At 58.2% G+C, this 27,393-nt stretch overlaps 2 protein-coding genes across 19 annotated transcripts in view; one reads left to right on the top strand and one right to left on the bottom strand.

The window, feature by feature from the left end:
- Positions 1–8,305, top strand: part of PPP1R12B (protein phosphatase 1 regulatory subunit 12B) — a 206,298-nt gene extending 197,993 nt beyond the window's left edge. For 10 of the 14 annotated variants that reach the window (XM_070501536.1, XM_070501527.1, XM_070501534.1 and 7 more), the window contains one exon: positions 1,531–1,613. Coding sequence is in view for 4 of the 14 variants with exons in the window: in XM_070501531.1 (XP_070357632.1) it covers positions 1,531–1,617 (87 nt within the window). In the remaining 10 variants the exon portion in view is untranslated. Of the gene's footprint in view, positions 1–1,530 lie in introns of all 14 variants that reach the window. The other 4 variants (XM_070501531.1, XM_070501530.1, XM_070501543.1 and 1 more) reach the window with 1 other exon arrangement.
- Positions 8,306–11,766: 3,461 nt separating this feature from the next.
- The window catches only part of SYT2 (synaptotagmin 2), a 103,121-nt gene continuing 87,494 nt past the window's right edge, over positions 11,767–27,393 (bottom strand). For 3 of the 5 annotated variants that reach the window (XM_044762838.2, XM_044762839.2, XM_070501548.1), the window contains exons 2-9: positions 25,465–25,659; positions 24,395–24,561; positions 22,284–22,412; positions 21,703–21,870; positions 21,242–21,409; positions 19,893–20,010; positions 18,810–18,943; positions 14,315–15,877 (exon numbers count right to left, since the gene is read on the bottom strand). In XM_044762838.2, the coding sequence (XP_044618773.1) occupies positions 15,671–15,877; positions 18,810–18,943; positions 19,893–20,010; positions 21,242–21,409; positions 21,703–21,870; positions 22,284–22,412; positions 24,395–24,561; positions 25,465–25,642 (1,269 nt within the window). In that variant the 5' untranslated portion in view covers positions 25,643–25,659 and the 3' untranslated portion in view covers positions 14,315–15,670. Of the gene's footprint in view, positions 15,878–18,809; positions 18,944–19,892; positions 20,011–21,241; positions 21,410–21,702; positions 21,871–22,283; positions 22,413–24,394; positions 24,562–25,464; positions 25,660–27,393 lie in introns of all 5 variants that reach the window. The other 2 variants (XM_070501549.1, XM_014855531.3) reach the window with 2 other exon arrangements.

Below are 27,393 nucleotides of genomic sequence, written 5' to 3'. Positions count from 1 at the left end.
GGCTCTGGTGGTGTTTCCACCCCACGTCCCTCTGTGCTGAAGGAGGGATCTTTGGAGGCAGGCACACGTGGGCTCAGCCTCAGCTCTGCAGCTGCTTAACAGCTGGGGGCCTCGGACCAGTCCTGAGAGTCTTCATTTCCTCGTTTGTGGGCACAAGGGTGAGAGCCCCACAGACTTGTGGGGCGCTGATGAGACAGGAGTGAGACCCCAGCGCAGCTTCCACAGTGCAGATGTCCAGTGATGTCTCCTTTCGTTCCCTGGATACAGTGTTCATGCATCTGTGATGTGATGTGTGCATGCACATATGTATTTGCATAATTTAATCTACATCTTGCATAAGAGATTGAGGAAACAGTTCTTTTCTTTCAGGTACAGTTAGATCCCCTAAAGGGTTAATAGCAGAGCCAGATCCAGGACTAAACAGGCCTCGACACCTGAGCCAGGCCACCCTTAGCTGGGCACACAGCCCACCGCACAGGCCCTGTAGGCTTGAATGACCAGGCAGTCCAAGGGCTTCTGCACTGAACAGGCGTGGGTGTCTGTGTTTGTACCCTTCCCGTGGGGGGCCGCTGTTTGCATGCTCTAACCCAACTCTCTCGCCACCCCCAGGGCTCACAGCACACGCACTGTGCCCTTAGCAGAGCCTCACTGGGGTTCAGATGCACACGTGCCCATGGAGGCGCCTGACCACACAGGAAGGCTTGGTGTCCAGGCGGGGCCAGGCTGAGCTTTTCCCTGTTGCACAAGTTGCACGACATGAGGTGTAATGTTCCCGGATGGTAGAACTGATGCACTTGAAGTCCCCACTCTCCCTGCCCTAAAGCGCCTGTTCCCTGGAATTACAACCCAGTCCCCTAAACCTGCTGACGAGCCTCCTGGAATCGCTGGGAAACGTCAACGGGGAGCTTTGGGGGAGAACTAAGTATGGCCCTCTGTTCTCTGTGGTGACCAGATCCGTCAGCTCCCTGGGTTTTGGTGGTTGAAATTGGATACATGTAGCATGACCGGCAAGAATTTTAGTGGATTCGGTCACCGAAGGCACCAGAAGGAGGACCCTTGAGTCGTCTCGTGGGTGTGAGGGAGGCCAGGTCCTGCCCCCACGCGCCCCTGTGTTGGTCGGTGTGAAGCGGCGTCTTCCTCCGGTCTTCCACTGCTTTCTGAGTCCCTTCCCTGTGTCCCCACCAGCTCACTGTGGCGGTCGCCCCCATCTCTCTAGACTAGAGGTGAGTTCAAGGGCAGAGTAATTGAAAATAGCTGCTGATTCAGAAGGATGAAAGGATATACAGTGTGGAACATAAGGCCTGCATACAAAGAAATAAGATGTTCTCGCTAAATCTGCGAGAGGGGCGATGGCCTCCCTAAATGGTAACGTTACCAGCCCAATAAATGGAAGGGTTCAAGGGACAGCCACGCCTGGGTGCAGGGTGCTGACCGTTCACTGCCTACGCTGCCTCAGAAGGCCCAGCGCACGGGGCTGGCCGGGCCTGATCGGGGCGGCTCTGACACCCCTTTCCCTCTGTCCCCCTATAGGTGTTAACAGAACTGAAATCCGACAACCAGAGGCTGAAAGATGAAAATGGTGCCCTCATCAGAGTCATCAGCAAACTGTCCAAGTAGACTGGGCTCCGGCTTTCAGGGGAAAAGGACGGCATTCACTGCCCAGCCCTCCTCCAGCCACTGCCTTCCAGCCGAGAGAACTGGCTGTTCGGTGGAAGGACACCTGTCCCTGACCCTCCTCCAGTCACCTCCTCCACACTGTACATTTTCTCTGCCCTCTCAATGCCCCGTTCCTCCTACATCCTCAGCCCCTCAGTTTAACGGCAGTTTTAACGGAAGCATGATTGTGATCATTCGAGCCGTCTGGAGAAGGCCTTGGGGAGTGCGCCAGGTCAGCTATGGACCCCAGCGTCTACTGCTCAGCTACTTGTCCACGTTGGATTGGGACCAGTGCCCCACAGCCTTTTACACCGACCCAGGCCCTCTGACGTAGGGAAGTCTAATGCTGGCCACTCCAGGATCCTGACGGGGATGCCAAGAGAAACGGCAGCATGTTGGAATAACCACCAGACAGCCTCTGGAGCTGTGTGTCCACTGGATTCCAAGGTGACAGCGACTCTGCATTGAGGGTTTCTGCTAGTCCCCACCTCTCAGGAATTGACTTTTCCCTAACTGCCCCCTGGTGTTACTGTGGTTTTTCCTGTCAACAACCCAGTAACATCCCTGCCTGGTGTTACCCTACTCCTCCCCATGCCGAGGCCTCTCCCCAGGGCTTCATTTATTCCTTTCCTTTCCATCCTTTTATTTTCCTTCTGCCTCCCCTCCACCCACCTCACCCTGTGGTCTGAAAGCTAGAACAGAGCACGCGACCTCAGTTGTCTTGGAGGTTACAGAAAATCGTTTCTCCTGAGGCACTCTGGAGACAAGGAGAATTGCCTTGATGGTGGCACCACCAGCCCCTCCCTGAAAAGCCAGACCATGGCCTACATCGCACCCCGTTCTCATGGCCCACTTGTTTGCCCACACAGTGATTTTCTAAGAAAGTCCGGGCTCTGAACACCCCATCCTGCCTCACCTCCCTTTGGCCTCATTTTCCTCTCTTCACTCTGGCTGCTGCTCCTAATGAGAAGTGAAGTCATTGCAAGGAGGCATGAGGGGGTGGGCAGATGGATGGGAGATGGACCAGGGAGTGGAAGCAGGTTGGAAAGACGTGAAGTAAGGAGAGTATCTGAGGACACTTACAACCTTGTGACAACGAAGATGGCAGATGACAGCCCATTGTGCTGTGAAAATGGTGGCAAATTTGATTATTCCCGGTGGCTAGATTTAGGGGAGAGACTTGTTTTCTTAGAAGCTAACAGGAGAAATGACTTCTTAATAGAGGTTTAAAGGGATAAGATACTCTCAACCCACTGAGGAGTCACGGCACCTTAGCGTGGCAAAGCCAGAGGCTGTTTGGTGCAGCTTTCATCGTGTCACGGGGACCCCACTGCCCCAGCGTCCGCCCTGGTCAGGGATCCTCTGGCAGCTGGGAGTTTATTACTTGTGAGTCGAGCGGCTCTAACAACCAGAAGTTCTCCTGCTATGAGTTGGGGTCTGACTGGATTCTCATCGTCCAGTGCCAACCCCCAGCATGCAGCCCTTCACACACGTCCACTTGGTGACTCCCCGGTATCCTGCTTCCAGCCGATGTTTCCAGTCCTTTGAGAGATTCCTCACTTGGCGCACTTTTCATGCCTGTCACACCTTGGCCATCCTCCTCTGCGCAAAAACAGCCTTTAAAATAGCACGCCCAGACCTGGGCAGGTTGCCCCAGTGTCCGGCACAAAACTAAACTGCCAGTTCTTGACGATGGCCTGTTATTGGTATGTAAAGTGTTTGCTTTTTATAGGCGTTTTCTCCCTTGTTTGGTTTATTTTGAGTGTGCAGGTCATTTAAATCTTCCTCCTTTTAGTGTTGCCAGTGATCTTCAGGCTGGAGTGGTCCATTCTCTTAACATACAACACCTCTGTCCACTTTCTGTTTCTTTCCAGAAAATGACAGTATAGCTCTCTTGGCCGTCTGCCACGTCACATGGTCTTTAAACCGGGAGCTATAATTCAGGATCCCAATTCCAGGATAGGAAGTATGTCTCCTCAGCGAAACCCCATTTTTACAGTGTACAAAATTCTCTCCTCCGTTTCCAACGATTTTCCCGGAGAAGCTCCTCGATTAGGATTTTGTACTGTCTTGGGCCGACTGTGGAGCTCAGATCTCAGGGAATGCCAGCTTACAGTAAGAGGTCTCTATCCTCCACCACAAGCATTTCCTTCGTTCTAGGGAGGGGGGGTCAACACAAGGCGTTGACTGATGGGTTCTCCTGGCACATGCTGGGTGTTGGAGAAGGGAGGGGGCGGTTGCTGACTCTTTCTCAGGAAAAGTAATCTAGGCACTTTCTCTTATGCAATTGATTCTGTTAGGCGGAGAGACTGAATTCTGGTCTCTGTCCAGAGAATAAAACACCGTGTCTTCACACTGTGTTGACTGGAGCCCCATGAGGTGACGGCTGTGGACCTGGCAGCCCGCTGTGCTCTCGGGCGCTGGCCTCTGCAGGTCTCCCCCCGGTGCTGTCGGTCTCCTCAGTGGCCATCCCCCAGTCCCCACCTGCTGCTCAGGGGCTCAGCTGCAGGGATGCTGCCTGTCCGGCCAGTACTTTGGGGCTCAGCTGTGTCACTTTGGAGTCTTTACGGGAAGTAGCAGAATGAGGAAGACAAGGTTCCCAGTACAGCTTCACACGTCTGTTCTCATTAACTTGGTATTTTTCAAAACAAGCCCCACCTTTGGGAGGAGTGGTTGGGCAATTCCAGAGATTCTCTGGCTGAAGCTTTGCCACTCCACCTGCTTGTCTTTCGGGGGCTGCTCATCCTTTTCCAGAGCGCTCTGGGGCATGAAGACTCCAACCCCCCCCCGCGCAGGGGCTGTGCACACCTTGGGGTGTGGCCTCTAAGGAGTCTGAAGAGCAGACGTGCCCGGGCTCATTCCTGCCCTGACTTCCCTGCTGGGCAGCCTCAGGCGACATTCCTGGACACCCCCCCCCCCCCACCTCTGTGTCTTTCTCTCCAGATCTCTGTTTTGGATCATTTTACCCACTTCCCTGCCCTAAACAAAACATGCGCTGAGCCTGGGGATCCCACCTGTGTGTGTGGGCTGCTGACTGCTGCCCTCCCAGGGGCGTTTAGCGGAGCCAGAGTTGAGAGAAGCAGGAACTCTCAAAGCCATGCATCGGTTCCATCTCTGGATTTCTGGCCCGGGGCAGCCTCTCCTACCAGACACTGTCTCCTCTCAGAAAGGCCCATGTTTCAGTCCAGGCCACTCACACAGAAGGGGGTCCTGAGGTGGGCACTAGGCAAGTCGAGGCGAGCAGAAGCAGCCTGGAGAAGAAAGAACTATTTAAATTGTCGCCAGTTATTCAGCCTCCACGCTGCTTTGCACCTCAAAAGGGAAAGCCTCAAGGACTCAGCAGCTGCTGAGAGGAAGGGGGATTCCTGGTTCCACCCACTGGTGAGCCCTGGTTCTGCTGGAGCTTCCCAATGAGGTCACACTGCCTGGGTGCTGGTGTCCCTCCCTCCAAGGCGCTGTCAGGTGTTCATGCCAGCACTGCAGCCAGCTCTAGACACAGTCATCAGTCGAGGGTGGCCCCTGCCCAATTCCAGGCCCACTTAGAGCCACAGGTCTTGGGCTCCATACTGACTTTTAAGGCAGGTTTCGACCCCTCAAAGGATGAGAGTCCTCTGACCAAATAAGCAAGACAGCTTTGAAGGCAGAGTAAGCTGCGTGAAAGCAGACCTGGGAGGCCGACATCTGGGTCCAGGGCCGGCGCTCATCCTCGTCAGCCTGTGACCTTGGGAAGGGCACCTCCCGTCTGTGAAGCGAGGCTGGACTGGACAATCCTGAAGATCCCATCTAGATGCAGAATTCTATGATTGATTTGTTCCCAGGAAGATCAGAACATTTCTTAAACTCAGAATCTTTGCTGTTTCTAACTTCAGATTTTCTTGTTTTCTCCTGGATTCACTGTTTAACGTCAGCATGTCACGGATGAGTCTCATCCTTGCTGGAAAGGGAATTTCATATTGAGGGTAACTGAATGGTGTTGCAATTGTCCTCTGTCCTGATGGCTGGGGAAGAACATTAAACCTGCAGAGGTGGAAACGGGAGCTCGCGGGCAGATGGCTGGGAAGCAGCCTCTGGACAAACAGCTTAATGGGAAACGGAGCTGCTGCTGCCTGGATTCTCTCAGCTGCCTCTCCGCTGCCTCGGATGTGGTCTCTGTGGCTCTCAGCACCCAGACGGCAGACCGACGGCACTGCTGTGTGGCTGCAGCGGGCTCCTGGTCTCAAACTCTGCCAGAGAGCAGCAAGAGGATGTTCCTCCATAAACTCCTCCACCTTAGTTCCACTGAGCTCCTGCCCGGGACTCGACTGGCAGAAGTGGGAGGTTCTGATGCTGACCTTGAAGCGGGCCTGCATGCAGTGAGTGTTTACACACCCCGAGTCCACACACCGTATCTCGCAGAACAGCACTCAGCTCTCGCAGGACCAGGTGTGAATGGAAGGAAAGCTCAGAGCCCTGAGGCGGAGGCGGCCTGCACGCTGTGGTGGGAGGGGGCAGAAGGCTGGGGCCCTGGACGTGGTGCGGGATGGGCACTGCAGGCCCTGGGACGAGGGGGCTCAGGGCAAGGCAGAGCTGCACACGGGCAGTGAGTGCTGTCTCCCGGCGCCCGCAGCCCGCAGCCCGCAGCCTCCGGCTGAGTGGAGATGACGATCAGCTTCCCTAATGGGCATTGACAGTGCTCGGAGCAGCAGGCCCTGTCGAGGACAGCTATTGATCGCCTGCGTTCTGATGAGATTGGAAAATGGATCAACTTCATTGCAGCCCAGGAACTGTCATTGTCACAGCTGCTAGGGAATGAGGTGGTCTCTGGGGGCCGAGAAAAGCCAAATAGGAAATCTTGACCAGCCCGCCAGCAGCTGCGTGGTAAAAGCAGAGGCCCTCCCTTCTCAGAGTTGTGGTTGAGGGTCAGAATCGAACCTGGAAGTGGCTTGTAACCCAGGGTCCAGCAGCCCCTCCTTGGGAAGAACTGTAGGGAATAAGCGGTGTGTCTAAAGACAGAACCCCTTGCTGAATGTTCTGATGGCACCTTAAAAGGTCTCACGGTTTGGGGATTACTCCTGCCTCTAGCCTGTGTGCATACGCATGCACATGAGCTAGCACGGAGCTTTCAGCATGAACTCTGGCGTATGCCTGGTTAACCAGTTTTATCCAAGTGGATTATCCTGTTAACTTATATCTTTTGCTTTTTGCCCTCCCTCCAGTCCCCTGAAAGACTCTGAGCCATTCTCTAATTCATCTGCTTATCATTTTGGACTGTGAATCTGCCAGAGTGATGTTTTCCGTTATTTCTCCAAATTTTTCCCTAATGCTTCCAGTAAACATTTTCTTGGGTGGCCTTCAAGGTGAGTGAGTCAGGGTACTCTCAGTCCTTCCCCCCTCACCTCCCTCCACATTCTTCCTCTTCTCACTCGGAACTGACGGTGCTTAGGGAGGAGGCTCTCCACGAACCAGCCGGATTCCTGGAGGAGTTCCAGCCAGCACCACCACCCCCTCTTCCAGCTCCCGAGCTCCCTGGCTGTGCCGACCGCCTCGGGGATGAGGATGGGCTGCCCCGTGGGCTGGCCGGCCCGGGAGACCATGGGCAGCCCTGTCTGGCTTGCTCAGTCTTGTCCTGAGAGGCTTGACTGTTAGCTGGAGACTGTCTCCTTGGACAGAAACCTGGACAGTGTGTGTGCACCTGGGGACAGCCGCTCGGCCCATTGCCGCTTTGCAGGAGAGGATGCAGGAAAGGCACACAGACTGTGCAGAGGCTCTCAAAACCTCCACTGTCCCCACAAAACCAGAACTGGGGATGAGTGTGGATCCTGAACAAGGGGCATACCAGGCCAGCACTTGCTGGACTCTGCCTGAGCATCTCTGCCCTTGCCTTTTCTCCCCCACTCCCTGAACCGGGGGACAGATCCCAGCTTGTCCTCTCGGGAGGAGAGGCCAGATGGCGAGCGGTCAGAGGAACGACACGAGGGGCTCAGGCACAGAACACTGGGAGGTCGGCTGCAGGGCTCAGAATGGTTCTGGGAGCAGGCAGCATCCACGATCCCCTCTTGTAGCCAGCATCCTGTGAGCCCTTGAAAGCCTGGGGCTACCACCTGCCAGCACCCCAAGTAGGGCCATCATCGCCCCAAAGAGGGAAGGCGATGTTCACCTGGCCTTCCCACCGGGGGGCGGGAGGTACAGCCCATCCTCCCTGGCGGCTCAGACTCAGGCTGCATGGTGTCCTCCTTTCTGTTCCCTCTGCCGTGACCTGGACCGCCAGGGGCAAAAAGCTCACGGAGCCAGCCAGGCCCCAGCGCTCCCGTTCCAGGGGCGGCATTTGTGTCTTCTCCCGCCTCCGGCCTTCCTTCCACAGTTAGAGCAGTGGATGTAAGTGGTCTCAGCTGAGGTGTGTGGAGCGACTTGGTCCGATGTAAATACACCTGGGCGGGGTGAGGGCGTTCAGGGAGGGGGCCGGATTCGCTTTGTGAACTGAATGTATTTTTATGCAATTTTCAGTGGCCTTTCAACCCTGACATGAATGATTTTGTTTTACTGGTTGTTATTATATAGTATTAAGTATTCTGTGTTTGAAAGTTTGGGAATAATAATATTCACATCTATACGATGCCTGTAAACACAACAGTATTTATAAATGAGTAAATAAAACGGTGTTTTAACTTTGTGACTGTGTCTTCTCAGTTCAGGAAGTGGGATTTAGAGCGTCTTACGTCCGGGCGGGGCCTCCTGCAATTTTAGGTCCTCTCTGCCTTTGGGGCTTCGCCCTCCTGCCATTGCCCCAGGGACAGCCACAGGAGCGTCACCGTCGTCGAGAACAGCGTCTCGAGCCAGGCCAAGGAGAAGGCTAGACTGGGGGTTCAAGAGACCCTAAGAAGGAGTCCAGGTCCCCAGTTTCAAGTGGCTAGGAGTATGGTCGTTTCCCTGAAGACAGAGCAGGTCCCAGTGACCAGTTGTGCCCATCTGGAGGGACACTGATGAACACCGTGACACTCTCCTACGTGGAAGGTTAAGGTCCAGAGAGGTGGGGGTTCCCCTGGGCTCCTGGCGCCCCTCGGCCCTCTGCTGTATACACATGGGCTCCACCAGGTCACGTTTGACTCGCGAGTGCCGAAAGTGCTCTGCAGCTCCCAGCTCTGAAGGCAGCTAACTCGGGGTTATTGGAGGTTAACCAGCGAGAGCCCCGCCCAGGGAGGAGGCCACTCGGCCGCTGGCACGTCTGCAGCAGGGCGGCCAGGTCCGACTCACTCGGCCGGCCGAGGTTCAGGCTGGTTTCTCCCTCCAGCAGGCCCTGCCCGCTTTGCTCAGCCCTGCTCTCCGCCAAGCGGAAATCCCCGGTCACCGACGGTGCGAGCAGAGGGAGGTCAGGGAGGGGAGATTCTTTCCCCCTGCTGTCACCCCGCTGCCTGTAGCCGGAGCAGCGGCAGAACAAACACACATGATGTCACGGTTGAAGAGTTCAGACCTGTCCTGGGGCCCAAAGCACAAAGCAGCACGGCTGATGCGAGGCTCCCAGATCATCCTCTCTCCTTCCGTGCCCCGCTGGACCTGGGGAGGTCCGCAAGACAGTGTCACCTAGGGCCGTGTGGCCCAGCCTCCCCTGAGAGGATGAGCCCTCAGTGGAGAGAGACCCCTGCTACATCCCGGTCCTTACACGGCCCCCAGCCGCCCTGCTGAGGGGCTAAAGCTGCAGGAACCGCCCTGCGTTCCCTGAGGCCCACCTCCCTCCCGCCCCAGGAGGGCCGCCATCCAGCGCTGCTGGGACCTCACAGCCGGTGCCACGCTCACAAAGCGGCAGCGCTTGCCTGTCGCACGCGAGGAGGCAGGTCCACAGGCTGGGCTGGGAACTGGGAAAGGAGTCGAACCCTTCCCCGTCTCGGGGGCAACGCTGCCCCACTTTCTCTTTCCTTAAAAATGCTGACGCCCTAACATCTCTCCTCAGAAGTCAAAGATATTCGAAGGTGGTTGCAGTGGGGCAACTGAGGACTTTGCAGAAATTCTCACTTGTCAAACTGCCGTACCCCCGGCCAGCCTCCCCATCCCTGGGCTCAGATGCTGGCCGTTCCGTGGCCCAGCTCTACTGGAGGACTCAAGAAGCTGGTCCACCCCCAGCCTCCCAGAGGACGCTCCCAGCACCACCGCCCATGCCCCAGAGAAGCACATGGGGATGCGTGCCCGTCTGGTCTCCCCACCCCAAGAAGAGGATTGGCCTCGGGCCCCTTGTGAGGCCAGAGCCTCAGAGCCAGCCGCCCCCCTCACCCACCATGCTGACCCTCCTGCCTGTCCCTCCCCCAGCCCAGCCCCCACAACCAGAGACGCCCCCCGCCCCCGGATTTCTTTCAGCTCATTTCTTTAATAAGGAGACGCAGCTCATTACAAAATAACAATTCGACAAGACGTCAGACAAGAGCAACAGAGTCCACATGAGGGGCGGGAGCGCATTGCCAAGCATAGGGGGCGGGGCAGGGAGGCCTGCACGTGTGTCCTTCCCACGAAGACAGAGGCAGGGCTCCTGGTGGGGCGTGCAACCGGGGGTGACCTGGCTTTGAAGATTTCAGATCTCAGGGATTCCAGAAAGCAGCAAGTCCAGGCCTCAGACAGGAGGAGCCCTGACGGTGAGGAGGGCGGATGGAGCACCCCAGCCCGGCACCTGCTCCGTGCTCACCAGCCAGGACCGCAGCTCTCGCCTCGTGGCTGTCTCTGCCGGGGGTGTGGAGGGGGGGGTCCCAGAGAGCTGGAGGGAGGACAGCATCTCCCAGCCCTGTAAGCACCTGATGCCAGCCCGCGCGCCGGTCCCTCTGCCTCCCCCTTCTGCGGCGCGGCACAAAGATCACTGGGGCTTCCATGTGCTCCTGCGTCGCGGCTCATAAGGGCAGAGCCCACCTCGCCGCTTGGCCTGTCGGGCACACCCTGCCCTCGCGTCCCTCCTTCCTCGTGCTCACCACCCTTGCCGTGCCCGAGGCCTCCTGGGTCATTCCCACTCGGCTGCCAGCGGCTGCGGGCTGGGAGCTGCTCTTCCCTGTTGGTTCCATACGATGACTTGGGACCTTGGGAGCCCCAGCTACCCCCTCCCCACCTCTCAACCACGGGGAGCCGTGCCTCACTGGGGCTGCTCTGGGAGCCACAGGAGGGCCTGCGGGTGTCTCTGCCCTGAGGCTCCTGACCCCCGCCCTTGGAGGAGCCAAGCAGCCCCCACCCGCCCTTGGGGTGCTCTCTGTCAGACTGCAGGAGGACGCTGCAGGGAGAGCTTCACCCACCGTGCCCCCAGCTCCCCCAGGAGCCCCCACTGCCACCCACAATCCCTGGCCCCATAGTGTTAGGTCAGCGAGCTGTTCTGTCAGCCCCAGGGGGGAAGGGGCCTGGCCACAGGCTGAGCTGCGCCTGGCTGCTCCTGAAAATCGGGGTCACTTCCACAGGGCCCCCAGGAAAGGTCTCTGAAGGTGGGGGCCCCACCATCGCCCCGTCCACAGAGGCTGGAGAAGGAGTTGTGGAGGGAGCCCACTTGGGCAGGGCCAGCCGGGGACATCTCCTGAGGCCCCACCAGAAGCCCTGGACACCACCGTCCTCAGGACATGGGGCTGAGGGAGCAGGAGAGGTGACAGGTGAGCCCTTCACGAGTGTTCTGTGGGGAGCCAGTCAGAGGGAGTGGGGGATCCTGGCAGGACCCGAGGGCCATCTCCAGCAGGAGGCCCCTTTATGGCTTTTCAGTTAATTCAAACAGTGTGAGGAAGGGACACACCACACACACACACAGGACACAGAAGCTACCGGGACACCAGACGCCAGGCTGGACACCGCGCGGTGCACCGAAGGTCGACTCTGCAGACGGACGGACGGCAGAAGATGGGGACTGGCCTTCAGGGCGCCAGCGGTCCTCGAGCATCCCCAACGGCAGGGCTGGCGTCCGAGCCGGAAACCCACTCCCCTCAGCCAAGGGCTCCCACGGGGGTCCCGATGGGGTGAGGCTGGGGTGGGGCTGAGGGACAAAGACTTTACACGACAAAAAATCGAAGGAGCAGCCTCAAGAGTTGTGTAAAATGGGTTTGGGGCTGGGGAGTAGGGCACTCTGAGCATTGCCATGCGGCTATTTACAGAAGTTAGAGACATGCATCTCGAGTCAGCACGATCGGGTTTGTGTGTTTATAGAGAACTGCCTTCACTTGTCTATAACTAAACACACAGGGAGGGGTCGGATGAGGCTCAAATGGCTTCAGAAGGTTCTTGTTTTTTTGTTGCTTAAAAAATAAAGTATCTTCATGTGTCTTCAAGTCACAGTGTCCCCTCCTCGATATTGCAGCCCAAAAAACAGGTTAAGTAAAATCCTGGTGTCCCGTCTCCGGCCCCCTGCGACTGAGGGGGAGCAGGCAGAAGTGGCCGGTAGGACAGGCTTGCCAGAGGAAACCCAGGATGGTCGGTTCCACTTGAATTTCAGGTAAACATCAGTCCTTTTAGTACAGAATGTCCCACACGTCGCCTGGGACTCACTATTCTTTAAAATTATGTGCTGTTTATCTGAAATTCAGATTTCACTGGCATCCCGCATTCCTATTTGTCAATCTGGCAGCCATGACATGGGGCTCTGGGCCACCAAGATCAGGTCTTGGGTCTCGCCCCCATCTGCCACCACCCAGGGCCCTGAGAAAAGGCCCCCAGCCTGAGGCTGAAGTGGGGACAGCACAGAGGGTCGGAGGGCAGCTCCTGGCTCAATCTCTTCCTCCCTTTCCGGGCAGCGACCATGTCTGTCTCTAAGGGTGGGTGAGGACATCAAGGGACATGAGCTCTCTCACTCCCGACCATGGGGGGCTTCTCAACCCCTCTGCTCATTGCACACGCCCCCTCAAGGAGGCAGGTCCACAGCGGGTTTTACTTGTCTTCTCTCTCGCTGGAGCCCTGGGCCAGCAAATCAGCCCAAACTGCGTCTGCAGAAACACAAGCTACGTGTGGTTCCCGGGAGGACACGGCCAGGGCCTGAGACTGAGGTCTCATCCCTGTGGCCCCATCCCCAGCTGAGGGTCCACTCATACACTGTCCCGGCTGCCCCAGTGCTCTTTCCTCAGCCTGCCCCAGCCTCAGCTTCCACTTCCACAGTCCAAGAACCCGCCTGTGGCTCTGGCAGTCGGTTTCCCTTCTGGAACAGTCGTTCAAGGAGCAAGGAGAAGGGAGCTTCCTGGTCTCACCCCCCATTTCTCGGTGGGATTCGTTTGGGTTTTCATAGCCTCAGTCTCTTTGTAAAAAGTCACGTCTATACCACCTTCCTCTCTCTGGAATAGACTTTGAGAGTGAGAACTCACAGCCCCAGAGGCCTCCAGAGCCCCTCACTAGCCAGACCCTAACTATCCTTCTCAGGGCCTACACCCCAGCACCCCGACCTGCATGGCAGTGAGGGTTCACGGGATGCTCCGTGGTTTGGGTAAATCAGCCCTCAGGTGGAGGAAACATCCAAGCATAAGTGTGGCCTTGCCTAGCTCGTGGACCTGGATGGATGCCTTCTGCTAGCGTGGCTCATCTGGGCCAAGGTCCCATCCCAGGACCAGCCAGAACCTCCTCACACTCAGGTATCTCCCTGGCTCTATACTAGTGCCAACACTCAGTTCCTCCCAACCTGTCCCCACCCTCAAGACTGCTCACCAGAGGGGGGCCCAGAGTAACAGAATCCAGCCCCTGTCTCCAGACATGTGGACATCCAACCACCAGAGGTGCCTACCATTTCCTTTCCTTCCTGTCAGAAGAGTGGCAAATCCTGGGCTCCAGACGGGCCGAACGAGGTTCACGGGCAGAGAAGAATCCCGGGTGATAGGTGGATTGGGAAAGGGCAAAAGAATGAAGCTGGAGGGGGTGAGACTGACAGGGAGGGTCTATGAACGAGGGGAGTGGGGTATGGTGAGGAGAATGAGTGTGGGGAGAGAGACCCTGAGAAAGCACCAAAATCCCACAGCTCTGGGGATGGGAGAAGAGTCCAGTGACTTCTGACGTCCATACCAGGATGTCCTACTCTGCAGTCACCCAGATTCTGAAGGCACCCTATTGTCCTACAACCTCCCCCATGACCACAGCTCTGGTCCCAGGGAGCAAAGCACATGGTCCTTGTCAGAGCCCTACCTTCTCACCATCAAATACACACACGCACAGTGTCCACAGAAAATAGCTTCCCCAGAGCCCAGGGCCACCAGCAAGAAGGAGAAGGGTCTCTGAGAGAGGAGCCAGGCTGGGCCCCGCCTCCCAGTCTGTGTCTAGCAGAGGGGCTCCCTCACCGCCACTCCAGCCAAAAAACATGGCAAAGCAAACACAAAAAACCCATCTCCTTTCTTTTAGTGAAATAAAAACACTGTGCACCTTCTCCATGCTGGATCCTCAAAGCCTGATTCTCTCCAACACTGTCCCTCTGTGTCAGGTGCCTACAGGAAGCTGAGGTGGCCCAGATGGGGCAGGACAGGAAGTGCCACCATTTTTGCTGGGAAAGGGAGAGATCTCCAGGCTTCTCGGGAAGCCGTGAGAATTCCGAGGTGAAGAAATGGCAGGGTGCTGAGGGCTCCAAGGATGGAAGAGAGAGGCTGAAGGAAGGGATGCAGGAACGGGAGGAACAGGCCACAGGAAGAGGGGCTGGCCTCTGACCATGTGGGGCTGACTCTCTTGCCCAGGCTGAAGGTTTGGAGGGGGACTCAGTGCAAACTTGACTAACACATATATGGCTTTTTATCAATGCTGGGGCTGAAAGGTGAACAGGGAATGGGACACAACTGAGCACAGGGTAGAAAGCCCAGCAGGTGTCCTCCGTCACCCGTTTGGAACGGATGCCCTGCTTCTTGGGATTCAGAGAGGGAGGCCTCCTACAGAGTGCTGGGGTGGGGCCTCCTTCCAGCTGGCATGGAGGGCAGAGGAGCAGGAGCTGCGGATCTCAGGGCTCCCCTCTAGCTCACCCAGGAAGTCTCTGCCGTCTGGCCGCATCCTCCCCCTTCTTACCTGGACCTCAGGAGAACTAAGAACATTTAAACCTTCCTTCTAAAGTTCTCTGGCTCTGTACAGATAACGTGTCTTCAGACAGCGTTGATCCACTTAGATTAAAAGAGGAAACAGAAGCGAAAGCACGATGGGAAAGAAATGCTTACATTCTGGAAAGGGAGAAAGCGTCTGTGTTTCCCACTGGAAGGGGCGAAGACCCAGCAGATTCATTTTGGTCTTTCTGGGTGGTGGGTCTTCTGTTTCTTCATAGTTTGATTTAACTGTCAACAAGAGGGAGGTCCCAGGACTGACAGTTCCTGTTAAAGTCTGACCAACCTAGTGACTAGTTCACATCCACAAATGTCCTGGAGCCATACTTGTGGGGAAACCATGACTGAAAGGAGGACGTCTATGGTGGCATCAGGGGTTTGGTCCTAGTTCTGGACAAATCCAGGCACCACATCTTGCCTCCCAAATAGCCCCCATGAGGAGCACAGGAGCTCCTGGCATCTGAGCAGGACTCAGCTCTCTCCACAAGTTGACAGAAGATCTCCCACTCCGACGGTGGCCTTCTCTTCATGTCAGGGCCCCCGAAGAGCCTTCTCTTTGGGGACACAACTTCTCTGTCCTTGGCCCATTCCAGGGGTGCAGAGAGATGCTCACACACACACACACACACACAAACACACATGCATGCGGATCACTGGCCACTGTGTCGCCCTTCCTGCCAGGAAACAGGAAGTGCTGCCATTTTGTTGGTCCAGAACATTCAAAGCACAGGAAGTGCTGTGACTTTCTGCCAAAAGAGGGCTTCACTCAGGGTGAGGCTTCAGTGAAGCTTCAAAAGGGCGAGGGGAACCTGATGGGGCATGCAGCAAGGACAGCTCCCGTGGCGATGACAAGAGCCAGGCTTCTCTTTCACCTCTTAGGGGACTCTCCTCACACAGCCATCAAAGGGAAGTTTGTCTTTAAAAAGAGAAAAAGGAAGGAAAAACAAGGAACAACCACAACAAATGAGAAAGGAAACCTCTACGGTTGCACAACTGAGGTATTGATAGCTCTGATCTCGTCCGTGTCTGTGCCGGTGTCCTGCCTACTTGTTCTTGCCCAGAAGCGCGTCCACCTCCTCCTCAGGCTTGAGGGAGTGCCACTGGGCGATGGGCCTCCGGGGGTTGGCCAGCATGTCGGACCAGTGCCGCAGCTCTGTGCCCGTGGCGTTGCTGCCCACAAAGATCTTGCCAATGGCTTCGTTCTTGCCCAGCTTGTCATAGTCCAGCACGGTGACCACCACCTGGACCTTCTGCGGGGCGACAAGGGAGGGAGGGAGTCAGCAGGTGAAGACAGGGTCCTGTGACCAAACCTCCCCTCCCTCAGCCTCTCCTCCGGGGCTCCCTGCCTCCACCTCTGGCTCCGACGAAGCCTCAACCCACGGGAGGCAGAGGCCACGCCTTTCAGAACAACCTCGTTTCTACCAACTGGCGTTTACCGCGCATGGACTGTTCTCCGGGCTCCGTGCTGAGCACTCAGGAGCGGAGGGCGGTGAGGAAGCAAGAAGATGAATTTCCTTCTAAGGGAAGCAGTGGACACATATTCAAAAACTTACAAAACAAAAGATAAAGGTTGTGCTAGGGAGGTAAGCACAGGTATTATGGGAACTGAGAGGAAGTGACAATCCTGCCCGGGTCTATCAGGAAAGGCTTCAGGGAAGAGATGACATGTGAACTGGGAGGTACAGGCTGAGGGTTTCTCCAGGTGGAGAGAAGAGGATCCAGGAAGGAAGACTGGCCTGGGCAGAGGCATAGACATGTGAGTGCAGGTCCAGTGTTACTGAGGTGGAGCTGAGAAGCCATGAGGCACAAGTGAGGCCGGGAGGGTGGGCTGGGGTCAGCTAACGAGTGTGCACTTTCTCCTTCAGGCCCGCGGTGGGGCGTGCTGAAGGCTTCAGAGAGGGAGAGGGCACAGATACTTCAGAACAGGATCTGGCATGGAGGTGGAAGATGCAGGGAGGCGGAGGGACCAACGGCCGGGAGACAGGCCGGGGCAGGGCACTAGGAGGACGGGCACCGAATTCCTGAACCACAGCAGGGGAAGCAGGGGCCAGACGGGAGAGGTGATCGGGGCAGAACCAAGAGGACTTGGTCATCAGCTGCACTGCCCAAGGGGACAGTCAGCACCCTTTTCCCTCCTGGATGCAGCCAATTCAGTCTCATCCCTTAGGATCAAGCTCACTCCGGAAGCCTCGCCTGAACTGGCCACAGTCCTCTGCTCCCTGCGCCGCGGTGTTCACCGCTCCCCCTCCTGACCGCGAGGTCCTTGAGAGCAAGGACCATGACTGACACATCTGTCCCTCAGCACCCAGCATTAGGAAATGCTGAGCAGAGCGTCTTGATAAACAAGAAAGGACAAAGGGCGGGGGGGATCTAAGATGTCGCCCCGGTGCTGACTCGGGCAGCTGCGTGGATGGTGAGACCATTCATCGGAAACAGAGTTCAGACAGAGCCGGTTTGGCTGGGCGGGGACTGAGAGAAGATCAGTGCATTGGTTTTAGGGATGTTCCAAGCTGACGTGCCGAGGCCAGTACCCTTCACGTCTGTCTTAAGTTCTCCATAACCAGGACTTTTCTTGGCCCAACATTATCGCTGAGCCTTCAAGGGAAACACTGCTCCCTTCAAGAATTCTCTACAGATGACAGCACGAACCCTGAAGATCCCCTCAGCACCCGTGCCCCACAGCCCTCCTGGGGAACAGAAGGGGAGGAGGGGGCAGCTCACCACAAGAGGGAGAGACCAAGGCTCAAAGGGGATCCTCCACCCATCACCGTGACTCCCTGCCCAGACGGCCACCGGGCATATTGTCCTGCAGGCTCAGATCCACTCATGCCAAGAGGACCACACCTCAACTCACCCCAACTCACAGAAGTGCTGGTGGGAGGACAGAAGCATGGAGGGCGAAGAAGGGAAGGATGCGGGGAGAAGGGAAGGACGAGGGAGAAGGAGGGAAGGATGAGGGAGAAGAAGGGAAGGATGAGGGAGAAGGAGGGAAGGATGAGGGAGAAGGAGGGAAGGATGAGGGAGAAGGAGGGAAGGATGAGGGAGAAGGAGGGAAGGACGAGGGAGAAGGAGGGAAGGATGAGGGAGGAGGGAAGGATGAGGGAGAAGGAGGGAAGGATGAGGGAGAAGGAGGGAAGGATGAGGGAGAAGGAGGGAAGGACGAGGGAGAAGGAGGGAAGGATGAGGGAGAAGGAGGGAAGGATGAGGGAGAAGGAGGGAAGGATGAGGGAGAAGGAGGGAAGGATGAGGGAGAAGGAGGGAAGGATGAGGGAGGAGGGAAGGATGAGGGAGAAGGAGGGAAGGATGAGGGAGAAGGAGGGAAGGATGAGGGAGAAGGAGGGGAGGATGAGGGAGAAGGGAAGGATGAGGGAGAAGGGAAGGATGAGGGAGAAGGAGGGAAGGATGAGGGAGAAGGGAAGGATGAGGGAGGAGGGAAGGACGAGGGAGAAGGAGGGAAGGACGAGGGAGAAGGAGGGAAGGACGAGGGAGAAGGAGGGAAGGACGAGGGAGAAGGAGGGAAGGACGAGGGAGAAGGAGGGGAGGACGAGGGAGAAGGAGGGAAGGACGAGGGAGAAGGAGGGAAGGACGAGGGAGAAGGAGGGAAGGACGAGGGAGAAGGAGGGAAGGATGAGGGAGAAGGAGGGGAGGATGAGGGAGAAGGGAAGGATGAGGGAGAAGGGAAGGATGAGGGAGAAGGAGGGAAGGATGAGGGAGAAGGAGGGAAGGATGAGGGAGAAGGAGGGAAGGATGAGGGAGAAGGGAAGGATGAGGGAGAAGGGAAGGATGAGGGAGGAGGGAAGGATGAGGGAGGAGGGAAGGATGAGGGAGAAGGAGGGAAGGATGAGGGAGAAGGAGGGAAGGATGAGGGAGAAGGGAAGGATGAGGGAGAAGGGAAGGATGAGGGAGGAGGGAAGGATGAGGGAGGAGGGAAGGATGAGGGGTAGCAGGGAGCAGGCCTCAGGAGCCGGATGGGGCAGCAGTGCTCCCGCACCACCACGTCCCTCCATGTCCTAAAGGAGTGACTGGCAGGATTGTTCGGGATAGTTCGTGGTCTCCCCAGAAAAGGGGGGGCTCTGGCAGAGGCCCTGGGAAGGAGCCCAGGCAGCATGTGGAGCCCAGGCCCCCCACCGCAAGCCGTTCCCCCTCCTGAGCCCCACGCGTGCGGCCCCACGGCCCGAGCACCTGGATCTGCTCAAAGGGGATCTCAAAGCTGAAGGACTCATTGAAGTACGGGTTCAGGGTCTTCTTCTTCACCGTCGTCTTCTTCTTCTTGAGCCTCTTGCCGTTCTGCATCAGGTGGATCTTCACGTAGGGGTCTGCACGGAGAGAATCCAGGCCCACAGGGGCAGCCTTAGCGCCCGCCCCTGGAGCAGGCACCGTCTGCCTGGAGCCCCCGCGCGTGGAGCCCAGGCCCCCAGAAGCTCTGCGCTCCAGGCCGCTGAGTCCAAGGACGGCCGGGGGGCATCTAGGTCAGGAGCAGCACAAAGGGGTCGCCTCAGGGACCACCTCTGGCCGAGGGGGTGTGGCTGCCTGGAGCACCATGCTGGGGACCTTCCTGAGCCAGAGTCGGGCCTTGGTGAGAGGGAACATGGGTGGCTTCGGCGTGTCTGCCCTCGGCTGTGGACAGAGGAGGACCACAGGCATGGCAGGCACCCGCCATGCCGGAGCCAATCCAGTCCCCCTGACCTTGCTCACGAGAAACCATCCCCCCGAGGTCACACGCGGGGAACGGGGTGGAGGGGGGGGTGACAGAGCTGGGCTACAGCAAGAACTGCTACCTGGAGCCCATACCCAGGGCTGATTCTCAGGGTGGTACAGCAGAGGCAGCGTGCCCCATTGTCCCCCGAAACCCTGGCCGGGCCCAATCCCACTCGGAGCGCTCCCTTCCGCCAGCTCCCCACCCTGGGTCAGCCGCAGAGCCTCTCGCGGCGAGGTGTCCGGGTGTGGAAGGACGGGCCCTGTCCACTCCCTACGCTTCCCCGGAGAAGTGGACCCCTCAGCCACGGACTCATGTGGGGGTGAAATGCTCGTATCCTTTCTTCCGTGGCCCCTAGGGCGCAGCCAGAGAGCATGGAGCAGGCAGCCCGGAATGGGGAGCAGGGGGCCCTCAGAGACCAGGCCGCCCCTGCTCCGCGGCCGCCCTCCGCGGCATCCTGCATGTGCCCCCCCCCCGCCCCGCCCCCAGCAGGAGGTCCCTGCTGCCGGGCTCGGGCGGCGGCCGGCTCGCTGCTGCCACCTAACGGCAGCCGGCAGCCCTGCACGCACCTGAAAGGCCGCCCACGTCCATCTTCTTGAGGTTCTTGGCCTCCAGGATGCAGACGGTGAGCTTCCCGGCCGTGGGCACGTAGCGCAGGGAGGTGCAGATGTCGCCCAGCTTCTCCGGCTGATGGGGGACAGGGGGGACCTGGGTCATCTGAGCTGTCCCCTGCCTCCGGCACGGCTGACCCCCGTCTGGCGAGGACTAGCAAGGCCCAGGCCCCACGCCTGTGGTGGTCGAGGTCTCTCAGCATCTGACCTCGGGCCTCGGGCTCAGGTCAGCGAAGCCCTGAGGGTACTGGTGGCCCCGCGGGGGCCGCGGCCTCGGGATGCCGACAGGCGTGGAGCAGAGCACAGGCAGTGGCGCTGGGGGAGGGGGGCATCCGGGGGGGTGTGGGGTATGTCCAGCTCCCGCCCCAGGCCCAGGCAGGTGCGAGAGGACGAGGAGAGGGAGCCGAGGGCGCCGGGAGACTGCGTGCAGCGGAGCCTCCCCCGTCGCCCCCCACCGAGGTGGCTCCTGCAGCCACTCGACCTGCAGTGACCTGTGCTGTTAAAGCCCTTCGCGTCCCTTTCCTAATGTCACTGTCACTGCCACTGTTGTGTAGACAGAGTGAGGATGCTTTGTGACCCGTGAGAGACTGAGGTTCAGAGAGGGGACGACTTGCTGGAAGTCCCACAGCAATGTAGCACTGGGGGCACCTGAGATCCCTGCCAACACCAGGCCGCAGGGTCAAAGCTCCCCAGGGACGGGCCCCTTGGGCCAACACTGACCACCCCACGATACCCCAGTTCAGGTGTGCCACCCTTCCTCCCAGATGGCGTGAGCCCCAAGGGGAAGGCCGTCCTAATTGTGTATTCCCGCCCCTCCGTCACCGCCTGGTCCTGTGCTGGGCACACAGCACGGCTTGGCTGAGACGGATGACCGATGCTGGCAAGGGGCAGTGGCTACAACGGAATATTTGGTACACAGTTGGTGCTCAATAGATGAATAAGTGAATGAAAGCTGTAGCAGTTGCTGGGAGGACAAGCCCCATGCTGAGAATCCTTTAGACTAAATGTGGGCTTTCCTTGTGGGTAAACTGAGGCACTGAGTCATGAATCACTGGCCCTAAGTGACAGCAGAACCTTAAGAGTAACAGTGACGATGGTTCTCCCTTATCTCAGCGCCTGCGAGGTGCTGACACCCACCAGATGCCAGACCCTCAGACGCCAGAGTGTCTCCCTATCTGACAGAGACTACAGAAGGGAATAAAGGACGTGCCTGGGGTCACTCAGCTGGGATCCCAACCCTGGTGGCCTGACTCTAAAGTCACGGGCTCTCTCTGTTTGCCATCCGCCTGCCGGGCCGGGTGGCTCACCTCCTCCTTCTCCCCACCCTGCAGGTCCCTCCACTCCTCGATGGGCTGGCCCAGGTCCACCGTGTTCATGGGCACCTTCACCTCCCCGATGATGTCGTGTTTGGAGAAGCGGTCAAAGTCGTAGATGGCCATCACCAGGGTTTTGCCCCCCAGCTCCTGGTACGGCACCTGCAGGGCACAGTGGGGTCAGAAGAGGTCAGAGCAACTCGTGCACCTCCACGGGCTGCCGTGCACAGGCTCCCGGCCCGGGCTCTACCCCGTGGCTGCAGGACTCCCGATGCGTCTGTAGAGAGCAGGCCCCGGGCTCTGGGGAAGCAGAGGGTGAGAAGGGGGGTCCCAATGCTCCAGAGGCCCACAGCCCCGCCTGCTGTTGTTCCCGACTGAGCCAGTTCCAGGGCCCCGGCGGCAGCTAAGGACCTGGGCTCCGGGAGGCGCTGGCGTCACCCTCCCAGCCACCTCACCTTGAAGGTGAAGGTTTCATTGAAGGCAGGGTTCAGGGTTTTCCGGTGGACTTTGGTCTCATATTTCTTCTTCTTGTCTGGAAGGAGGAAGACTTTGACGTAAGGGTCTGAGGTGCCCCCCATGTCCAGGGCGGGCAATTCCGCAGCCTGCAGGACACCGACGGTGAGCTGTGGAGAGAGAGGGAGGGACCTGAGTCTCAGGACGGTGCCAACACTGGACCTGACCCAGGACCAGCACCCGCCGATCCTGCCCCAGAGCTGGGCAGCTGGGGATTGGGGAGCCAAGCCGGTGCTAGAGCCGGGGATGGGTCTCCATCTCCGTCCCAGGCAGTGGGATGACATTTGGGGAGACTGAAGTGGAGAAGGCAGCTGATCTGCCCAGAGGTCGGCAGGAGAACAGCACAGCCACTGTCCAGAGTCGATGTCCAGGGGCACACGCCCTGTGGCTTCCAGGCTGCCCCACTCGGTGGAAAGCAGCGGTGCCCACAGGACCCAGGGGAGCCGTTTGCATCCCCTCCCCCCAGCTGCCCACTCTCCCCCCACGCCGTTCCCCACCGGTCCTCCCAGCCCCGCCCGCACACCTGGTTGGCCTGGAAGTCGTAGTCCAGGGAGAACTGCAGCTTGCCCAGGTTCTCCGGCTCCTTCTCCTCCTCTCCTTCCCCTTCTCCCTCCGTCAGGCCCGTCTCTGCGTCATCATCGTCCTGCGGGGGCTGGGGGCGAGGAGGGACCGGCTAAGATAGGAGAACAGCACAGCCTGGCCTGGGGACCCTCCAACGGCCTCGTGTGCCCACCGCCCCTCAGAGCCCCAGCCTGTGTTTGGAAGACATGGCTCCAGTTTTGGGGGGCCTCTCTCCCTGCCGGGCACAGCACTATGAGGCCAGGCACGGTGCCACATGCTCTGCAGGCGTCCCCTGTCAGCCCCCTCCCCAGGCCTCCCCCAGCTCAGACGCCCCCCACCCCACCCCCCCGCCAGACATACCAGGAGAGCCGTCCAGATGCACCGGGAGCAGGGCGAGCCCGCAGAGGGGAAGAGAAGGAAGAAAGTGACGTCAGAGAAAGTCCTGCAGCTGCGCCCAGCCCGAATCACAGCCACTTGGTGAGAGCAACCTGGGCTGCACCCAAGGGGTTCTGGGGCCCCTACCCCACTGCAGGTTCCTCCTGGGCCCCCCAAACATTCACACACACACAGGCATGTGCACACACGCACAAGTACTCAAAGCCACTGCGAGCCCTGGCTGACTTCTTGAGACCAGGCCCTCCTTCCATCCTCCATATTGATTCCTTGAGCAAGAGATTCTTCAGAACCAACGTGGGGAAAACGAAGCACACGGGGGCCTCTGAATCGCACAAAGAGACACTTGTGTATCAGGCACGTTTCCAGGCTGACCGACCCCAAAAGACAGGGGTAAAGAAACAGAGTGTTTATGTGACTCGAGAGGGACTCCACTGGCCCCGTCTCGGTGCCTCAGGACCATTCTTCCACCTCATCCAACTCTGCACCCCCGGCTGGATGCCCCCAGTGAGGCATCGCTCCTCAGTCCCCTCTGGCAGGAGAACAGGGCACTCCAGGGGTGACTTCCTGGTGGGTGAGGGTCTCTCTTCCCAGCACTTTGTGCAAACAGCCTCTTTCAGGGTCAACATATTGTTCTCTCCCCTGTCTTCTCAAGGATGAGTCTCTGCAAACCCTAAGTAAGTGCCCTGCCCACCAGTGACGGGCAGACGACTTTATAGGTTACACGAGAGACGGAGCCAACAGGGAGGGTGTGTGGGCTTCTAAGGGGGAGGGGTCAGTTTGGCTGCGGAGACGAGAGGCCTTTGCTTCACCTTTCAGCCTCAGGAAGGCGGCCCCCATCCCTCCCCGCAGTGAGCCCTACCCGACCCCTCGGCCTGGCCCCGTCCCTCCCCGCAGTGAGCCCTACCCGACCCCTCGGCCTGGCCCCATCCCTCCCCGCAGTGAGCCCTACCCGACCCCTCGGCCTGGCCCCATCCCCCCCCCAGCCCTACCCGACCCCTCGGCCTGGCCCCGTCCCTCCCCGCAGTGAGCCCTACCCGACCCCTCGGCCTGGCCCCGTCCCCCCCCCAGCCCTACCCGACCCCTCGGCCTGGCCCCGTCCCCCCCCAGCCCTACCCGACCCCTCGGCCTGGCCCCGTCCCCCCCCCAGCCCTACCCGACCCCTCGGCCTGGCCCCGTCCCCCCCCAGCCCTACCCGACCCCTCGGCCTGGCCCCGTCCCCCCCCAGCCCTACCCGACCCCTCGGCCTGGCCCCGTCCCTCCCCGCAGTGAGCCCTACCCGACCCCTCGGCCTGGCCCCGTCCCCCCCCCAGCCCTACCCGACCCCTCGGCCTGGCCCCGTCCCCCCCCAGCCCTACCCGACCCCTCGGCCTGGCCCCGTCCCCCCCCCCAGCCCTACCCGACCCCTCGGCCTGGCCCCGTCCCCCCCCCAGCCCTACCCGACCCCTCGGCCTGGCCCCGTCCCCCCCCAGCCCTACCCGACCCCTCGGCCTGGCCCCGTCCCCCCCCAGCCCTACCTGACCCCTCGGCCTGGCCCCGTCCCCCCCCCAGCCCTACCTGACCCCTCGGCCTGGCCCTGTCCCTCCCCGCAGTGAGCCCTACCCGACCCCTCGGCCTGGCCCCGTCCCCCCCCAGCCCTACCCGACCCCTCGGCCTGGCCCCGTCCCCCCCCAGCCCTACCTGGCCGCCTCGCATGTCCTTCATGTTCATGGCGTTCTTCATGCCCTTGCCCTTCTCCTTCTTGTTCTTCTTCTTCTTGCAGCAGCACTTCTTGCAGATGCAGAAGCAGCAGGTGAGGAGCAGGAGGCCAGCGACCACGGCGATGGCAATCAGTGCCCAGGGCGGTACTGCCCACAGAGAGGAGACCGGGGTCAGCCGTGCTGTGCCTCGTCACCCCCAACCCCACAGCGTTGGAAAAATGGGTGAAGACTCTGAACCCCCAAGTGCCCACACTCCACATTTTTAACACCACCTATGAGTGGTTTGCATGTAATCTGCATAGCTGTGCGCGCCTTTTCCTGAAGAGCTTGCTCTTCCTTTAGTCGGCCGCCTTTGTGGACACAGCCCGCTACCTGAGAGACAGTGACCAGGATCCACGAGGAAGAGAGAAGCTTGGCTGTACTGAGTTTTGACCAGTTCGATCTATGGAGAACCGGCTCATAGTGGAGAGGATGGGAGGGTCCTTATCAGGCCCAAGTGGAGAAAGAGCCTTGAGAGGGTGACCGGAGCCAGAGGCCAAGATCCCTAAGGACCTAGAAGGCTGGGCTTTGTGAGACTCAAGCTTTGGGGGATGGGCCCCCGGGCTGCTCTCCGTGGTCTTGAAGCGCCAGCTCCCACCCGTGTGGCGGCTCCCCTCACCTGGATCCCTGGTGTCTCCCGCACAGACTCCACCAGGAATTCAGAAAGTGGTGGGGCTTTTATTTTCAACTCTCCAAAATAAAGTCATTTCAAAGTGTGACTGGAAAACTCGAAGAAGGATTTCTGTTTCATAATTTTTCATCTTCTTTTGGTTGCATCTTTTGACAGTTTTCTAAGTTATAAGAACTTTTTAGCCCTGGGAGGTTGGGGCACATGAACCCCCTTGTTCCCTTCATTAGTGCCAGTCCACATGCCCCCCACCCATTCCTGAAGAGGCTCCCCGGATAATCCAGCCTGGAATCTAAACGTTAGGGGAGAGCCCAGCCCAGCCCAGTGCACAAGGCCCTTCCTAACTCCAGCCTCGCCCCCCGCTCAGCCCCCGAGACACTCACAGGGGATCTTGTTCATCTCATTGAAGAACTTCTCCTTCATCTGGGCAAACACGTCGCTCTTGCTCTCCCCAGCACCCCCACTCTCAGTGGAGTTGTCCACGGGCCCGACTGGCATTGTGGCGGTGGTGGTGGCAGGAGCCACAATGGGCTCCTGGTTCCTCTTGAAGATGCTCCTCATGGTGGCGGAGGGGACAGCTGTGGACGAGAGGGGAGCAGGATGAACATCCCAGAGGTCCGAGTGTAGAAATATCTGCCCCAAAGACCAGGAGAAGCTCTTTCAAGAGCTAAAGACTGTTCATAACAATCCCTTCACCATTCAAAGATACTTCCCTTAATATTAACAAGAATAATAACAGCAATAATGACAGCCATCACCGAGTTAGCACAGACACGTGTCAGACACTGTGCAAACTATTTTCGTGCATGATCTCATTCAGTGCAAACAGTACCCTGACGTCGGATTGTTACTCTGGTTTAACAGATGTGAAAATGGAGGTTCAGAGAGACGGGGCGGTTTCCCAGGTCCCTTAGCTAATAGTCCTGAAACTGGTGTGTGAACCAGTCGGCTTGACTGCAAAGCCTGTCAACCTAATGGCCGTCACGTATCTCATTTAAACCCAACCACGCGGTCTGGGAGGGAGGCGAGGTTTCTCTCTTGAGGATTCCTTCTTGAGCCTCTCTGCCCCTTAACCTCCATGGCTTCACCCTGCCTGAATTCTCCACCTGCCTCCCTAACATTCCCGCTCTCAGCCTCCAGCCCCCCACGACTCTCCTCAACCACCTTCTCTCTCTTCACGGCCCCCTCAGCACTCACGCAGGGTTTGTTTCAGTCTCCCCTCTAGGGACGTGGTGCCACATGCACGCCTCCAGCCACGTCCTCTGCTGGGCTTCAGCCCCCAACCCTGAGTTCATCTCCAGCCCCGGCCCCTCTGTACGGCTGCACATTAGCTTTCCTACTCAAATAGGTGGTATTCAGTGATAAGAGGAAGAATAAAAGTAATCTGGGCTTATTGCAGAAAATTCAGGATGAGGGAGAGAGAGGACAAGAGAAATTCCCCTTGATTCTCCCATCCAGAGGGAACTCAGGTTAGCGTTTTGGAGCATTTATAACAGGATTTTCTCTGAGTGTTTCACATGTCGAGACCAAACTATATATCACTTGTCATTCTGCCTTTTTTTTAACATAAAATTTTATCATAAGCCTTTTCCTTTATCATTAAAGATTTTGTTTATTATTAAATAACTAAATATACCCCATTACATGGTAGTTCCATATGTTTTTTTTAAAGGATTGGCACCTGAGCTGGCAACTGTTGCCAATCATTTTTTTTTCCACTTTTTCTCCCCAAATCCCCCCAGTACATAGTTGTATATTCTAGTTGTGGCATGTGGGACGCTGCCTCAACATGGCCCGATGAGCGGTGCCACGTCTGTGCCCAGGATCTGAACCAGCAAAACCCCTGGTCGCCGAAGCAGATCGCGAAAACTTAACCACTCGGCCACGGGGCTGGCCCCTCCGTATGTGTTTAACCATTCCATTCCACTGTTAGACATTTAGATGGTTTCCAAGTTTTTGCTAGTAAAAATGGGGCTGTGATGGTCTTCATTTAAGGCAATGTTCTCATGAGTTTTCAAACTCTGCCCCCAATCCTATCCTCTCCACCGAGCTGTTTCTGCTTCTCAAAGTCGGGGGGCGGCCTCCTCCAGAAGCCCCATGAGGACAATCCTGGGTTGGCATCAGCGTCCTTCTGTGCCGAACACACAGTGGTGCCCAGGAGATATTTGCTGACAGCAGTGTGCACCACGAGGTGTGTTCGGTCATAAGAATACAGAGCGCGTCTCCTAGAAGCATCAGATTTACTTAATGGCAATTTGCGGCATTAGTTTTTTGTTATAACAAATATTACAGAGTAGGATGCAAACAGCACA

The sequence above is a fragment of the Equus asinus genome, chromosome 30 (genome assembly GCF_041296235.1).
Source record: "Equus asinus isolate D_3611 breed Donkey chromosome 30, EquAss-T2T_v2, whole genome shotgun sequence".
NCBI lineage: Eukaryota > Metazoa > Chordata > Mammalia > Perissodactyla > Equidae > Equus > Equus asinus.
Note: the sequence above shows the minus strand (reverse complement) of the source record. Positions and strands in the feature narration are given on the sequence as shown.